The 16,506-nt window shown below is 36.5% G+C and overlaps 2 protein-coding genes across 6 annotated transcripts; one reads left to right on the top strand and one right to left on the bottom strand.

Annotated features, from left to right (window-relative positions):
- Nucleotides 1-2,071: 2,071 nt before the first annotated feature.
- On the top strand, nt 2,072-8,541 carry LOC114309237 (BRCT domain-containing DNA repair protein). Of its 2 annotated transcripts, XM_028254943.2 has the most exons (8): nt 2,072-2,504; nt 3,358-3,753; nt 4,175-6,462; nt 6,551-6,820; nt 7,327-7,407; nt 7,545-7,656; nt 7,748-7,814; nt 8,315-8,541. In XM_028254943.2, the coding sequence occupies exons 1-8, from the start codon at nt 2,360-2,362 to the stop codon at nt 8,409-8,411; spliced, it is 3,456 nt and encodes a 1,151-aa protein (XP_028110744.2). In that variant the 5' UTR covers nt 2,072-2,359; the 3' UTR covers nt 8,412-8,541. The 2 variants fall into 2 exon arrangements, with proteins under 2 accessions (XP_028110744.2, XP_028110745.2); XM_028254944.2 differs by lacking the exon at nt 3,358-3,753 and having other exon boundaries at nt 2,082-2,504.
- Nucleotides 8,542-8,801: 260 nt separating this feature from the next.
- LOC114309238 (uncharacterized) lies at nt 8,802-15,882 on the bottom strand. Of its 4 annotated transcripts, XM_082875731.1 has the most exons (9): nt 15,426-15,861; nt 14,082-14,447; nt 13,789-13,816; nt 13,591-13,711; nt 12,424-12,736; nt 11,996-12,068; nt 11,112-11,202; nt 10,952-11,031; nt 8,802-9,240 (listed from the first exon to the last, which is right to left on the bottom strand). In XM_082875731.1, the coding sequence occupies exons 2-9, from the start codon at nt 14,264-14,266 to the stop codon at nt 9,106-9,108; spliced, it is 1,026 nt and encodes a 341-aa protein (XP_082731857.1). In that variant the 5' UTR covers nt 14,267-14,447; nt 15,426-15,861; the 3' UTR covers nt 8,802-9,105. The 4 variants fall into 4 exon arrangements, with proteins under 4 accessions (XP_082731857.1, XP_028110747.2, XP_082731858.1 ...); XM_028254946.2 differs by lacking the exon at nt 13,789-13,816; XM_082875732.1 differs by lacking the exon at nt 15,426-15,861 and having other exon boundaries at nt 13,789-13,851; nt 14,082-14,205.
- Between the last annotated feature and the right edge of the window lie 624 nt (nt 15,883-16,506).

Here is a 16,506-nt window from a genome sequence, read left to right as displayed (position 1 = left end):
ATCATGCATTGAAATGCGCGATTGGTGGCTCGAGGGTCGAGAACCACACTCTCTCGAGCTTATGAAATGATAGGGAGGGTGGTTGTGCACACATATCTTGCAAATACATTGCCATGCCCTTTCTTGCTCTCTGGTGTGGAAAACTGGAGTTTGGCAGCAACAACTGGTCGGCCAGCCAGAAAAACTAGCTAGCCGATCGCTTTTTCTGGTTCACAGCAAAGACAGGTGGTCGGCCATAGCTGGTGACACCTATAGGTGGTCAGCCACCCTCCTATGGGTTCCCATGGTGGAGTTTAAGCTTTCTGGAGCTTGGTGCAAGGTTCTGAGAACAATTGCAAACAGAGGCAAGTTGGGGCATCGCGATGGATTTCCGAACGAGGCGACCGGGCATGCATGCTTTCTTCCCTCTGAGGGCACCTCTGTTTACTGCTTTACTTAGCTAATTTGCTTAGCTAGTTTATGCTTTGGTTATGTAATTTAAGTAGTTAATGCGTTTAGCTGCTTATTCTGTTTTGTAATAGTTAGTTAATTAGGATTAGTTAATTAGCTTTATTATCTAATAATTAGTTTAATTAGCTTAAATTAGCTAGTTAGCTTCTTATTCGGACCCTCTATCGAGAGGGCTAACTATTGTAATAAGCGTGCGTGTGTGCAATGCATGCCTTCCAATCCCAATTTCTTTCTCCATTTTACTTAACAGCTTACGATGGTTAGTTTTAGGGCATATTTTGTTTAGCATACCTTATGCTCACATGCGTGCATCCATTCATCTGTTTTATATGCACCGGGCTCAGCGAATCATACTAATTGCATTGTATTTCAATTCCTATTTGAATACATGTACCAAGTTGCATTTCATATGCCATCTTAGAATGACTGAGCCTATTTTAATTGCATTCTCACATGTGTTGCATTAGCCATCTTAACATGAACTAGGATCATACATGATTTCTAATTAGTTCTCTGTTTTGACTCGGAGTACACTGTAAGTGTTTACGCTTTAGCATACTGCATGTGTGTTATTGATTGCCATGAAAACATGCTTGTCATGAGGCTAACTGCTTAGTTGATATAACTGCCTGAATGCATGTGGGTGAATGTTGGATTGCTTGAATTGGAACAATTAATTGAAATCTCCGATTTAGCCTTCTTGAGAGTAGCAAACTTCAAACCGTTTTCAAACAAACAAATATGCAATGTTTTGTTCCAACTTAGGCGATCTAGTCTATACTTGTTTGCTGTGCGCATAATATAGTAATTCTAGGTTAATAAACGGAATAAGAGCACATGTGTTTTCAAAAACAAAATATCATACTTAATACAAGCCGATCTTTGATCGGGCGAGTGGAGGTGTTCATTACATGACCTTCCCCTCTCGTACCCAAGTTTCCGAGCCGAGGCAACTTTGGTGATGACGGACACGTGGCCTTAGGCACGAGTCAAGGTTTCCTAAATTTCCCCTAAAACAAAATATGTAGGTAGCGACTCTGTATCTAGCAAAGTAGTTCATGTTTGACACTTTTTTATTAAAATCAGTTTTCAATTTATATTTATAAAAATTTTAAAAACTGTCATAAAAACTTATTTGATAATTTTTTGGGTTTATAAAAAGTTGTCTTAGTTTGTAAATTTCAGAAAAAAATGTAAATTCAAAAAATGAGTTTACGTTGATTTTTAAATAGAAATTTAAAAATTTTACTAACAATTTTTTTTTCAATTAATTTTTTTTTTCAAATAATTTTTTTCCAATTAATTTTTTTTTTTCAATGATTTTTTTTTCTTCTAAATTATAGTAACCGATGGAGCAATTTGTAATGCTACTTTAAACCTTATGGAAGAGATTGTAATTTTTAAAATGTGAGGGGTGTCAATGTAATTTACCTAGTGAGGGCAAAATTGATATTTAAAAAAATTAAATTGTTGAGGAAAAATTTGTTATGAAACTTTAAACTTTAAGAAAGGAGATGTAATTTTAAAAAAGTGAGAGAAAAACTAAAATAAATAGAAACCTCAGGATGTCTGTGTAATTTACCCAAACCAAAAAAGCCCTCTCTATATTTGCTTCTTCTCCAACCGACAAAAGAGATAAAAAAAAACCCTAGTAAACTTTTCTTAACACAGTAGAATTTGGGAATCGAATTTTCCCTCCAAAATCCAACACCATCCTTCGAATCTCCCCTTCTTTTCCCGCCACTCAACTTCTTAAACCCTAAACCTACCTCTCTCTCTCTCTTCACTGCGCATTTCACCTAAAAAGCTTGATAAATCTGTCTTTTTATAGATGCATAGTTATTTGTTACTTCCGATTGTGATAAAATAGCTTATTTATTGGGGGGTTTGAGTTTGAATTTGAATTTTGATGTCGGATGAGTTAAAAATGGGGTCGCTGGGAGACCATGACGATGAGATCCAACCAGTTAAGCGGAATTCGGTTCTTGATGGTGGCGGCGGCGACACCGAGACTCAACTCTTTGGCAGTCAGTTTTCTTTGCCTCCAGTGCCTGGTAATCACTTCACTACCAGTCTTTCCATTTTCTTTGGTTATTATTGGGCAAGTGATGAATGGCATTTCTCTGTTGAATGAGAGTTGGAGAAAATGATATTGGGTCAGGAAAACATGCCGTAACCAAGAAAATGGTGGAAAGTGATAACAGTTAAAAAAAGAACAGTATGTTTGAATTTTAGGTATTGTTATGATTCAGCAACATGCATATATGTATAAAGAAATAATAAAGAATAAATTTGGTTAAAATCTGAGCAGAAGAATGTAGTGTTTAATTTGCTATAAGTGTCACTAATATGCGAGTACAACCAAGCTTTGGTTTCTTTTTTTCGTGTTGTTTTTCCTTTACGTTGTGTTTGAATTATGGATTTGGGTAGTGATTTGGAAAGGGAAAGGAAAAATGTAGGTCAAAAACATGACCCAGGAAGCAACATATTATGAATCGATAAATATGAACAAATATTAAAGACTCAATTTTAATTGGGACGATGAAAGGGTATAGTTTTTGTCTGTTGCATTAGCATTGCTGTTTGTGTAAATGATAAAACACTTTGTATGGGTATGGTTAACCTTGAGCCTTTGTGATGGCCCATAAACCCATGTATTCTACTAACTAGTTGAAGACAGAGAAAAATTAGATGAAGTAAGGCAGATAAATGTTGTGTTTCTTATGCATAATATCAGTTGGCTGATTTCTTATGATGACTCAGTAATGATGTACACAGACTTGGCACACGTGAGGAATCCAAGAGTGTACAAGTATCAGTTTTAACATGTCAAGTTAATTAGATGTACAAATTTGACATATACATGGTTAAAATGTTACATTATATTTTACCCATTTATTGCAATAGGTAATAAATTGAAGGACAAGGACTTTAATGAGTTACAGTTTCTACAAAGTACATTGCCGTTTATTGGTACCGTTCCACTTGAAGATGCATTTGAGACCCAAGTCACGAGTCTTGCTGGTGAAACTCAAGTATTGGATAATCATTATGATGCTGAGAACATGGACACCCAGTTGTTAGATGAGTGTGATGATGAAGTTGTTGATACTGATGACGGAGGAACAGACAGAACAGAAGTTTTGGGTGATACTGAAGAGTTGTTTGATGATGATTCTGTAAACATAGTTGGTAGTTATCCAATGAACCAAGAGAATAAGCTCTATACCATTATTTCAAAACAAGACGATAAGGGTTGTAAAGGAGAATTAGATGGGTTGATTAATGAACAACGGAGTTCAGGTCAGTCTTTTTTCTTAGTAAAAGACAATTGTTGTTGATGTTACTGATTTCATTTCACATCTCAATTACCTATCATTACTCTTTATCTATTTGCTTAAATTTTCTAAATCTTTAGTCAAGCAGATGAAACTTTCATAAAACTTGTGATGATTTTGTGCATTAACTAAGGAAATCTTTTTTAGCTGGATCAATAACAAAAGAAGTATAGGTTTACACTTTCAAAAATTTTTTTTTTTTTTCAATCTCTTACTGAAAAAATTTAAATCATTGCTGGTAGATAATTACATTTGACAGGAATGCTGGTGAAATGTGGAATGCCTTCTTTTGTTCTTTTAGAAGCTTTGAATTCTGAAGGTCAATTCGTGGACATGATTTAACTGTTATGTAAGTCTGGAATTGTAATTATTACTTGTTGACACAGGATCCATAAGAAGGAATTTCACTTCAGTCCGTGCAGCAGCTTTACGGGCCTCAGGTTTAGCAGCTCGTAACATGGCTTTTAAGGGAACCAACAATGAGCCATGTTCCATTAAGGGTGATGATCAGTCTTTAAAACAACATACTGCTGAGGATAATGGGATGACTGATATCAGAGATTCATTGGCATTTGGAAAGGAAATTGATGAGGATTTTCCAAGGGAGTACAATGAGCAAATGAAGGGATTAAAGAATCAAAACAAGTGCAGGGTTGGTAGTTCAACAGTGAGAAGGCTTTTTGCGGATGATACACTTGCTGAGATTGAAGGACTGAATAACTACACAAATAATGCTGGTGGAGGAGTTGACTTGCCTCAGTTGACCGATTGTGGCAATGAGATGGCTGGGTTGAGCTATGTCGACTCTCAAGAACCTGGAGAGTTGTCGCAAGCCAATGCACTAGACTTTGTGGACAGGTTTCTTAAATTCAATGACATGGATTTTGGTAAAAAAGTTGACATAGTAAGGTCCACTGGGGGAAAAGTAAAACCCATTTCAAGTGCAAAAGGCACCCAAAGTTTGGCCAAAAGAACTAATTTTAAAAGTACAGCGGGAGGAAGAGGGATTTTTGATTGGGATGATAACCGTGAAGATGAAGGAGGGGGAGAGTTCTTCACCAAGAAAAAGGAAGCATTCTTTGATAATGGAAGACAGAGGCATAGATCTCTTACCCAACCTCGTATGCTCAAGCATCTTGACTCCAAAGGAACTGGTGCTGTAGATGAAACTAGAGACAAGGAAGAACGACTAGAAATCCATCGAAAGACAAAGGATTTAGCGAATTCCGATTCACGGTTAGTGTTGCATAATTCGAAAAGGAATTACAAGACAGTGAAGCTAACAGAAGCAAAATCTAAAAAGGACCTTACCAAGGAAATGGATGAACAGCTAAAGATTGGTTCCTCAGATGGAATCGAAGCTACTGGTTCTGACATGGATACGTCGGAGATGCTGAATGTGGGGGTTGATACTCAAATGGCTGCGGAAGCAATGCAAGAACTATGCTTTGGTTTGGACGTGGCTGACCATGACAACAAAGACACTAATCAAGGTACCAAAAATACGTGTGAAGGTTCTTCCAGAGGAGAAGAACAGAATAGGTCATGGTCTAAGAAATATTCTCGACAGAAGAGATCAAGTTTGTCTGGTTCTAGAGTTTTAACAAGAAATTCAAAGCAAACTAAGATTATTGGTACCAAATTGAGTGGCGAACCAACTCTTTCATCATTGAAACAGGCTAAGAATGTGAGGAAGGAAAGTGATATTGAGTTAGTGGCAAAACCAAAGAAGGCCAAGTCAAATGATGGAGTACACTTAACCACCAATTTGATTGAAAATGCAGACAAAGTATCTCCTGAAGTTAATGAGCAAATAAAAGAAGTAAGAGCTCTGAAAAGAAGTAACATTGATGAGGTTGGCAGATGCCTTGCCAATGCATCATCAAGTGGGCGTATATCAGTCAAGAAACGCCGGTTGGAAGAACAAGGTGGTTTTTGTACACCCATAGCTTGTCGAACTAGGCAGCAGCACAGGGTAAAATATAAATTAAGGGCTGGGATTGCGTCATATGATTCTAGAGAAGGGAAACATCTGAATGACAGAAGACAAGAGGGCATTACGGAGAAGGAGAAATCACATCAAAAGTTGATTGATACGATTGCTGCTGTTAGAATTGGTGAATTGAGAAACAACAGAGGAAGAAGAACTCAGCGAAAACTGTCAGGTCCTTTAAATGGAAGCTGCAACCTTCATAAATCAATCAATCAATTTGTTGGGAAGGAGACTAATGGACAATCTCTTGGAAAATCAAACAAATCAAAGACCAATGCTGTGAGTCCTTCCATGGATCTAGGCGTGAAGAGGAAAACAAAAAGGAGACAGAGTGATGCAGATACCATGTCAGCTGGTGAACATGCTGGAGGAAATGCCAGATTAGAAGTGTCACCAGGAGACAGATGCAAACCATCTGGTCCAGCATCGACTACTCCTGTTAATTGTACCACTCCTATAAATGCTGCATCACCTATTTGTATGGGTGCAGATTATCTCAAACAGTCATGCAGGAAGAATTTGTCAAAATCATTCCTTATTAAAGAAATCAATAGCTTAATCTCCAAGGGACCAGAGCCTATTTCCCCAACCAAAGACTCAAGGAGGAGAAGAGATATGGCTAATGTCTGTGTCTTGTTTAGTCACCACTTGGATGATGATTTAATCAAGCAGCAAAAGAAGGTAGTCACTTATGGTATACTCTACTCTTTCCTTGATACAAGCAGATTCAAACTTCAAAATGTGCCTTATTCTTGGTCTCTTGTTACAGATTTTGGCCCGGCTAGGAGCTTCAGTGGCACCCTCTATTTCAGAAGCCACACATTTTGTAACGGATAAATTTGTCCGAACAAGGAATATGTTAGAAGCTATTGCTTTTGGCAAACCTGTGGTGACACGTTCATGGCTCGAAAGCTGTAGACAAGCTAGCTGTTTCATTGATGAGAGGAATTACATATTGAGAGATGCCAAAAAGGAAAAGGAGTTTGGGTTTAGCTTGCCGGTTTCATTGGCACGTGCATGCCAACATCCACTTTTACAGGTGCACTCAATTTTCTTTACAGGAAAACTCTGCTCACCCAGAAAATTTGTCAAGAAGTTTACCCAGAATGGGGAAGTGTGGTTGAAATTTAATTGGTGCATTGTGGGATGGGATCCATGCATAGAAAGAATCTGGACCACTCATTGATGTTTCTGGATAAAATTCTAGAAATATAGTGGGTGTTTGGGAAGTGAGTTTTTTGTAGGTTTTTTTAGTTGTAGGATATTATTGGAGAAAAAAAATTTTGTGTTTGGAAAGATAATTGCGTTTTTTTGTGATTGGATGTGATGTTTGTGAGAGAAAAAATGAAATGATTATGGGGTTTGATGTGATATTTTGTGTAGATTTGTTTTTTTTGGTTTTGTAACCAATTTGTGTTTTAGTGAAAAAAAACGAAAAAAAACCCAAAAAATTTGTTCCCAAACAGCGCCATAGTGTACTCTTATTTTTATTAATCAGATGCTGCAGCTGTGTGGTTCCTTGTAATAAGTTGTCCTTCTTTGCAGGGGCTAAAAGTTTTGATTACTCCAAATACAAAGCCTGGTAAAGAAATATTGGTGAGCTTGGTTAAGGCAGTCCATGGCCTGGTGCGTAAGTCTGCTAGTCTTTCTTTCGAGCTAAGTGCATTAATGATGACGAAGTAGCACATATTAGAATTCAGTTAATTTCACTTCAACACATTTTTGAATTCTCGTATGAAAACCAAGTTGAGTTGAAATGTCAGGCGGTGGAGAGAATTGGTCGATCAGCATTCAAGGACGATAAAATTTCAGAAGGCCTGTTGGTTTTATCTTGTGAGGAAGATTATGCTATCTGTGTGCCTTTTCTTGAGAAAGGTTAAGAATAATTTACCTTCTGTTTTGTTGGCCTTAATCAAATTAATAAAGATGGTATGATTTGAAATTTTTTAATTTTATGTATGTGCAGGTGCAGCAGTTTACAGTTCAGAGTTGCTACTGAATGGAATAGTGATTCAGAAGCTAGAATATGAAAGGTTGGTCTCACATACTTTTTCTTGAAAAAATTGAATTGGTTCTATCAGAGTGGGGAGATTGATGTGCCATCAACTATGCATGGGCATCATAATTGCATGCTGGGGCTGTTCTTACCAATGAATTATGATCTTTTATATATGCATACAGGTGTGTGTGCGTGTATAAGATATCAATTTTTTTCTTTGCCACTGGCTAGAGGATGAAATGATCTTAAAAAATCCTTTTCCTAGTGCTAAGAATGCACAGACAACACATACATGCGGATACTGAAATCTTCAAACAATGTAAGATACGTGTGTCTCAAGTATCTGAAACTAGTCTTGAGTTTAACAAAAATAGGACATATTTAAAAGTGTGTTTGTTAGACGCCACCTTAAAAATGTCCGTACTTCTTGAGTTTGTTATGTTGGATTGCATTTGAAGCGAAGATTTAAGTGTACAAATTTCTTTTACCATTGTGTTTTGATTTCTAACACAATTTTATGTTTTTGCTGGGCAGACATCGTCTCTTTGTAGATCATGTCAGGAGAACCCGTTCTACAGTACGATTGAAACAAGACAGTAATCACTATCTGCCTGTCACTAACCACAAATAAGATTGCTCCCTCTTCCTTCCTTTTATGTATGCTGTTCATCTCTCAAGGGCTTGTCTTCTGCATCTTGTAAAGAAAGCTTCAATGTTTATATTCTTTGCAGATTTATCCACATGATTTTGTTTTTGTTTTATTTAATTTTATTTTTTGGTTTCTTGGAGCTTGCTGAACTACTTATCTCGCTCCGGTCACCAACATGCACATTAGAAAATTTCCACCACAGTTCAGGTTTCCTTCCAGTTTGAAAACGAAAATGATACTAAAAATGCGGTTTTCTCAATTATTGAAGGTATGAACCTACTTGAAAGAAAAGGGGTTTTTATAGCTGATGAGGATTGAACTCCAAAAATCTAAATCAAACCAACTTAGGGTTGCATTGACGAAGCAGAAAGATTTGAGCATTTGTGTTGTTTTTCATTCACTCTTCTTGACCAGTGACTGGTAAATTAATGTTCACACTTTACACGAGAGTTTGGATCCTCTCCGGTGAATAATTCAATTCAAAACATGTGGAATAAGGCCTATTTCTGTGGGGTCTACAATCCCTCTAATATTATTTTGAACTGAACCTTCGCGTCAACTTAGGAGAAAACCAACAATAACCAGAATAAGGAGGATATCCTGCTAACTAATATATTTTGAACCAAACTGAAGCATTTCGAGGAGAATCCAAACACTAACTAGAACATGGGAATGATTAAACAGGGCTCGAGTTTTGGGAAACTTGAACTCGCCAAGCATAATATTGGATGTAAAGTGAGTTGAGGCACATTGCCATCCCAAAACCCACAACTGACGATAGCATTATAGCATAGACTGCCTTCAGATGAAGCTGCAAGAAAAAAACATGTACATTACTTTTAAGGTACGAGTCACCAAGAAAAATAAATAAAAACATAATAAGGAACACTGACATGATATGAATACCAAAGTATATACACAATCATCAGCTTTTTCATTAGTTTCGTTCTTTATTTTTGAGGAATTTTATTTATTTTCTACACTAAAGAACACTGTTTTGCAGCAATCGAATGGCTTACAAGAGAAACAAAACAAACACACAAAATACAAAAAATAAGTGGTTAGCCAATGTGTTTAAGTCCACAAAGAGGATATCAAAAACCATGTGCAATAAAGATTACAAAGCTCTGAACCTCTCAAATCAACTGCTCTACAATGGTGTTACACTCTGGCATAGTAAAATTCTAGCCGAAATTAGGAATGGCAACAGGCCGGGCTAGGGCCGGGGATTACATTCTCTGTCCCCGATCCCCGATGGCAAAAAAATCCCCGCTCCCGCCGTTGGGGGGCGGGGGGAGTCATCATCATCATCATCAATCATCATCAACAACTTTTAAAAAAAAAAATTCTGAAATTGTATCTATCATCATCATCAACAACATAAAAAAGAAAAAGAAAAAAGAAAAAAAAAAGAGAGATCTGAGATTGTTCATCACCCACACACGTATATATATATATATATATATATCAGCATCATCAACAATCATCATCACACACACACATATATATATATATATACATACATACATACATAGAGAGAGAGTGAGAGAGCTTTACGATCTGTTCAGATCGGTGATCGTTGGCAACGGTCACGATCTGTTCACGAGCGGTGGTGAGGGAGAAGCGACAGCCATCGGTGTCGTGTGTGAGAGAGTGAGAGAGGGAGGCGAAAGCAGCGGCGGTGAGGGAGCAGCGAAAGCGACAGCCATCGTGTGTGAGAGAGAGAGGGAGGGGAAAGCAGCTGCGGTGAGGGATAAACGGCACTGCAGTCGTTGTGAGAGAGAGAGAGAGAGAGAGAGAGAGAGAGAGAGAGGGAGGGGAAACCCTAAGCCGTGAGAGAGAGAGAGGCCCAACACTTCTGTGAGTGTGTGAATGAAGTGAATGAGAACCAAACCTAAGCGCACATATATATATATATTGCGCATAATGGTAATTTTGCATCGGGGCTATTCGGGGCGGGGTGGGTTCAGGGCTGGGATATGTATCCCCGTCCCCGGCCCGAACATCATCGGGAATTTTTTTTTTAATATCATCCCCGGGTTGCGGGGGATATTTTTCGGGGAATAACCGCTCAATTTGGGGTCGGGGGGTCGGGTCACCGTCGAGCCGGGTTCAGATTGCCATCCCTAGCCGAAATGAATTAATTAGGATGAGGAAAGGCTTCCAATTCCAATTTACAATGCTGTTTGAATAGTTTACTTCCTGGGTTCTCCAGTTTTAAATGTGAAGAACACAAAAATTGTTAATAGCCATAGTGAGTTGTTAATCATTGCATGTCCACATTCATATTGGCCATTTTGATTATCATTAAATTCTTTACCATGTTTGGTAACATTATCTATATTTTTTCAATAAGAAGCCAAAGTAAAGGTATTGTGCTCTGGAAAATGAAAAAAGATATATTTATATTAAAAAAAATTCAGAAATGCAAATTCACCAAAAAAATCAAGGATGGACATCAATGATGGAAACTGAAACAAAAATACATAATCAATTAAATAATTTGAGGAAGCATTACTCACCAGAGAATAAAATACATGGAGAATTATAGCCACAAGTGCGAACTCAAGAGCAGCGAATGTCCATATATACTCCTTGATGGCTGCAAGTGAAACAAGTCAGTATCAAGACAATCATACCTCATCCATCAAGATGGTTGAAATTTTGGAGGTTTGGCTATACCTAAGAGGACTGCAAATATTGATGCCAAAAGGCCCAATGTAAATGCAAATGGTGCAGCAACCACGATTGCTTGCGTTTTCATGTCATGAATCTGCAAAATGGGACGTAAAATTAGAACTGCTAGGCCGAATTCCAATATATATGCATGCAATAAAAAGTGGTGAGGGTTGGTAAGAGCTATCTCACTTTCATAGTGGGTATTGGCTCAAACATTCTATAATTATTATTATTTTAAAAATTGTTTCTAGAAAGTGAAAATACAGCCACAACAAAAATAACCAACAAAATCCACTTTATGACTACGAGGACATTCATAATACTTTGCCCTACAGGCTACAACACTCTTGAAGGTGGTCTTGATTCATGATTTTGTATGTTGACAAAACCGAACCAAATAGATGCGTCAAGACCATCAACAAAACATCAAGTGGAAAAAGTTTTGGCAGATGCAGTGAAAGATGTATGAGTTTACTGAAATTAGCAAAGGGTAAGTGCAATAACAATGTTCATATTCAAAATGCTGATGACTGTTGCTTCAGTCAAAATCTGAAATCAGAAATACTTTTCTTTTTCTCTTTTTTGTTTTTTGTTTTTGTTTTTGTTTTTTTTTGGGGGGGGGGGGGGGGGGGATTCTCTTTGCAATACGGTATAAAGACACAGTAGGCCTTGTTCAAGCTTGAAGTTATTCAGGATTATATTACTGATGAAAATGTTTAAGCATCTATGCCTGAGCAACTCCTATCCAATAAATGTATTTCACAAATAAATTTCCTTTTTTTTATTGTGTGCGCGTGTTGCCAATGAGAGAAGGAAAAGGTTCCAGCCTATAAAAACATCAAACCAATTCTATAATGATTTTTTTTAATTAAGATGAGATAGCATACCAGTAGCTGCTCAAGAAAGAAGAAATAGCATATTGTGCTAATCAAGACAAGAACCACAAAGTCCTGCCAGGCACTGCATATAAAAATATCCATCAACATTACTTCAAAAACAATCACAGAAAAGAAAAAGAAAAGGAAAAAGAAAAAGACAGTGAATCTATGTACAGTATTAGTTGAATGCGGTTTTGTCAATTCAAATTTTTGTATGAGATTTTTCATCTATTTTCCCCATGAGAGCAAATATCTAGTTGTAAACTCTGGTGGTGAATTGCTCAAGACCGAAACTAAGCTGAAGCAGATGTTATTCAGTTGAGTTTGCTAGACAGATGAGTATCAGCTGATATAAAGATTGGCCCAGACTTGCTAGTCTAACATCAAAGCTTTACAGCATGACGTTGAATGAAATTTTGCATGTTAATTTTAATCACCTTATCGTTCGTGAATTCAAACTTTGCGGACTATGCTCCTGCCTATTATTTCTTTGATTTAAACTTGGCACTCGAAGCAAGGTTACTGGTAAGTTCAAAACCTCTTGCCCACAGACATCACAATTCTTGTTTCCTTTTGTGCTAAACCACTTTATTGCACATTCTTCATGAATAAGTCTAAGGGCACCTTTGCAACTGCATTCCATCTTGAGTGTATTTCCTTCCTCACACACATCAAAACAGATCCGACATATTGCTTCCTCTTCAGCAATCTCTTTATCGTCTTCTTCTGGCGGAACAGGAGTAATTTGATCTGACTTGCCATGAGAAAATTAACAATAAACAAAGGACTGTCAGACAAAAACAGTACAAAATAAGATGCAGATATAAGATGGCCATGAGACGAAAGAAATGGCCTACAAAACGCAACCAACTCCAGATAGTGTCTGAGTTGAGAATCTAGATCAGTTGTGGGGGCAGGAAGGCTTGACTTGGCAACGTTTAGTTTCCAAAATCTTACTTATGGATGGTTAAGAAAAACTTAAAGCAAATTAAGAGCATTTGAACTTCAATGAGAAATAATATTTTATTTTTTCTCTTTAATTCAACCACAGACAAAAGTAAAACTGTTAAACAGATATTTGGAACAGTCCTCCTAGGTGCACAGATGTTTGGTAAGGTTTCGGCGAACATTTTTCAGTGTGCACATACTGATCCTATTTGGAAACTTGATCCACTAGGAGCAATGAACAATAATAGAAGGAAAATACTAAAAGTGGTTAATTTTGGTATATATGTAAAAGTGTATTTGAAATATAGAAAATAAAATAAAAAAAGTAATATATAAAAGTGTATGGGGTTATGTGAAATGTGTATAGGAATTCTGACTTCTCAAGCATTAATTGGTTTTTAACAAACGCCAAGTGGGCAATCATTAGCAGGACCCATAATAGAATCATCTACATCTCAATGGTATAGAGTCTATAGACTGAAAGAGAAGCAACTCAGACAAATCAGTGCCTGATAAAAAAAGCTTAGCATTAGTAAATTTTACAAAGTTTTGAGGTTTCTGAAGATATAGCTAATAGAAAGGCTTGGCAATGACCCTACAAATTAATGTTGCTGCACAAAAAACAATATGACAGAGTATATGATCATACTACAAACCTTCAATCGTATCTGTTTCAGCATACTCTTTACAGTTAGCAAAAGATACTGATCTTACAATGACAACATTTCGACCAGGGACAGAGAAAGACCTTGAAACTGAACCTTGAACCGACCCTATCTGAAAGAAATCAATCACAGATAAATTAACACATAATATGTCTAATCTGCCACTGTTTGCTGATATAAAAACCTTACATTTGCTGCCATAGTTGAGAGAAGGTGCCTATAACAAAAGTAGGGGATGGCCTAATCAGCAGCCTAAACATAGGAAATATTTTAGTAGTAATTAGAAAACATTGTCCTCTCTCTCTCTCTCTCTCTCTCTCTCTCCAACAATATCAACAATATAATGATTGGAACTATTTCTTTCAATTTGAAGCATAACTGCTTTTTGGGAGGGTGGGAGGGTGGGTTAAAATTCTACTAGCCAAAGTGTATAAAACAATTTCAATAGTTCATAAACCAAGTGATATAGAAGATCAACTTACATGTGACTTAACCCGTTCACCAGAAATCCTTGCTGAAGCAGGTGTGGAAGCAGAAGGGGACAGGTTTGATGCAGGTGACACAGGAACAGAGGCACATTTTTTCCAACCAGACATGAAATTGGCCAAAACAGGACTTTCAGGAGCTGTCTTAAGGTCTGGATAGAGAAGTGAGCTTTTTTCACCATCAGGTGTCGTAACCTTCTTCTTGAAACTTAAACCCCGAAGAAAGCCCCTTGATGAAGAACTACCGCGGCTACTTCCCAAACCTACCGGTCTAGGAGGTATTTGAAGGGAGAGATCTGAGCGCTTCACGCTTTGTCCTAAATTTACAACTTCATCAGTGGAGCCTCCAAATTGGGGGTCAGCCTGCAGGTGATGAACATTTCAATACCGAAGATTTGGGATTTCAATTCATTTATCACATAAATCCACTCAAGTAATAACTCGGGTTCAAACATTCCAAAAATTACATGATAACTACTTAGTAAATCTTTCTACATAATTTAACTTCCATCTTTGCATAATTCCAACGGCTCATTTCAGGTGTCGTTTGTGCAAAATCACTTGAAAAATTATGCACTGTTTAAGTATTTACTCAATATTTGTACAAATTAAATGACACACGCCAATTCACAGTTGTAGTTACTTTGAGTTTGCACAATTTCAACAGCTCATTTCTGGTGTCGTTATGCACAAGATCACTTGCAAAATCATGCACACCGTTAAGTACTTGGTAAATATTTGAACATAATTTAAATGCCACGTACCAACTCAAAGGCACAGTTTAAGTGTGGTTACGAACAAAATCACCTGAAACATAATGGATTCCAAAGCCAAAGTCTTTCACATGTAGTCAACTATTCTGAAGCAAAAAGCTTCTAAGCATAAACTCAAATGAAATTAAAGTTAGGGCAAATTTAAACCCCAAACAGGCCAACAGTCTCACACGATTGCCTTGCCAAAATTGAACCACCATATGTATAAAACCATAAATACCAAATAGAACCCAATATCTGACTAACCCTTGATCCTAAAATGAAATTAACATTTATGAAAAAAAGAAGAAAAAACACACAGAGAATTGAAGATAAGGAAATCTTTAAATCCTAAATAGCCAACAGTTTCACATGATTTGACAAAAGTGAACCACCATATATAACCATAAAACCAAAGAGAACCCAGATATCTGACTAACACTAGATCATAAAATGAAATGGAAAAGCTAAAACCCACACAAAATTGAAGGAAATCGAGAACCCAATTTCTGGTGAACCAAGCATAAACACCACAATATATATATATATATATATAGAGAGAGAGAGAGAGAGAGAGAGAGAGATGGACCTTGGGAGGATCATCTGCAACAGCACTATTTTGCATGATTTCTCAACTTGTTCTACTTGTTTCCCTCAAAAATTATATGAAAGAAATGAAACTAGCAGAGGTTAATGGAGGTTGGGACAAAGAGGGACTGTGAATTCACTACCAAAATGGTTAAATTTAACAAATAAATAATTGAGAAAACAAAACAGAGATGAAGAGAGAAATGTATGGTGCTTTGCTTGGAAGATGATGAGATAGATAGAAAGAAAGAAAGAAAGAAAGAGGAAGTTGTGTTGTTGGTTCAGGCAGCAGGTGGATGACCCGCCCTAGTGGGTCCCTCGTTAGAGATGATAGCTACCTATCGTCCTCTTCCCGCATTCAATTCTGTGTATTTTTCTGGTTTCTTTTCCCCACTCCTTCGTTTCTCTGTCATGGGTACTGCTTCTTCTAAAAGGGTAAATTATCAATACACTTTCTTAAATTTATTTAAATTTCAAATTACACATTAAAATTTTAAAATTTTCATTATGTTTCTTATTATTTTTAATTTTATAATTAATAAATTTTTTTATTAATAAATTATCAAGTTAATTAATAATTTAAATAATTTTATTATTATATATGTGAACAGTTAGAAATTTTATTTTTTTAATTAATTCTATTAAATAAAAAATTTTGACAAAGAGATATTTATAATTTTTTAAACCACAAAAAATAATTTGTATTTTAAATAAACTAAGTGTATTTGTAATTTACTTTTCTAAGAGCCACCTGCACTTTCATCCATTTTTCTTCTTTCTTCTTTATTTATTTTTAAATGCTCCCTTTTTTTTTATTTATTGGGAGAATTACTTAACAATGGGATAGAAAAAAAAATTACAAAAAGAGATAGCAAGTCATTATGTGATGAAATACAAATGAAAATTTGTGAAACATGTTTGTGTCTTTTTTTTTTGTTTTGACCCCTAACCTTCTAAGATTATTCTTTGCTTATTTTTCTTTTAACTCTTACCATATTTTTAACTTTGTCATGCAACTTCACTCTTTCTCCTCTTTTTCCCGCAACCTTCATTCTTGCTCTAACCACCCTCTTCACCACTTC

This window comes from Camellia sinensis, chromosome 6, assembly GCF_055761805.1.
Source record: "Camellia sinensis isolate YWXY chromosome 6, ASM5576180v1, whole genome shotgun sequence".
Taxonomy (NCBI): Eukaryota; Viridiplantae; Streptophyta; class Magnoliopsida; order Ericales; family Theaceae; genus Camellia; species Camellia sinensis.
The sequence above is the reverse complement of the archived record's forward strand: the minus strand, read 5'-3'. Positions and strand labels throughout refer to the sequence as shown.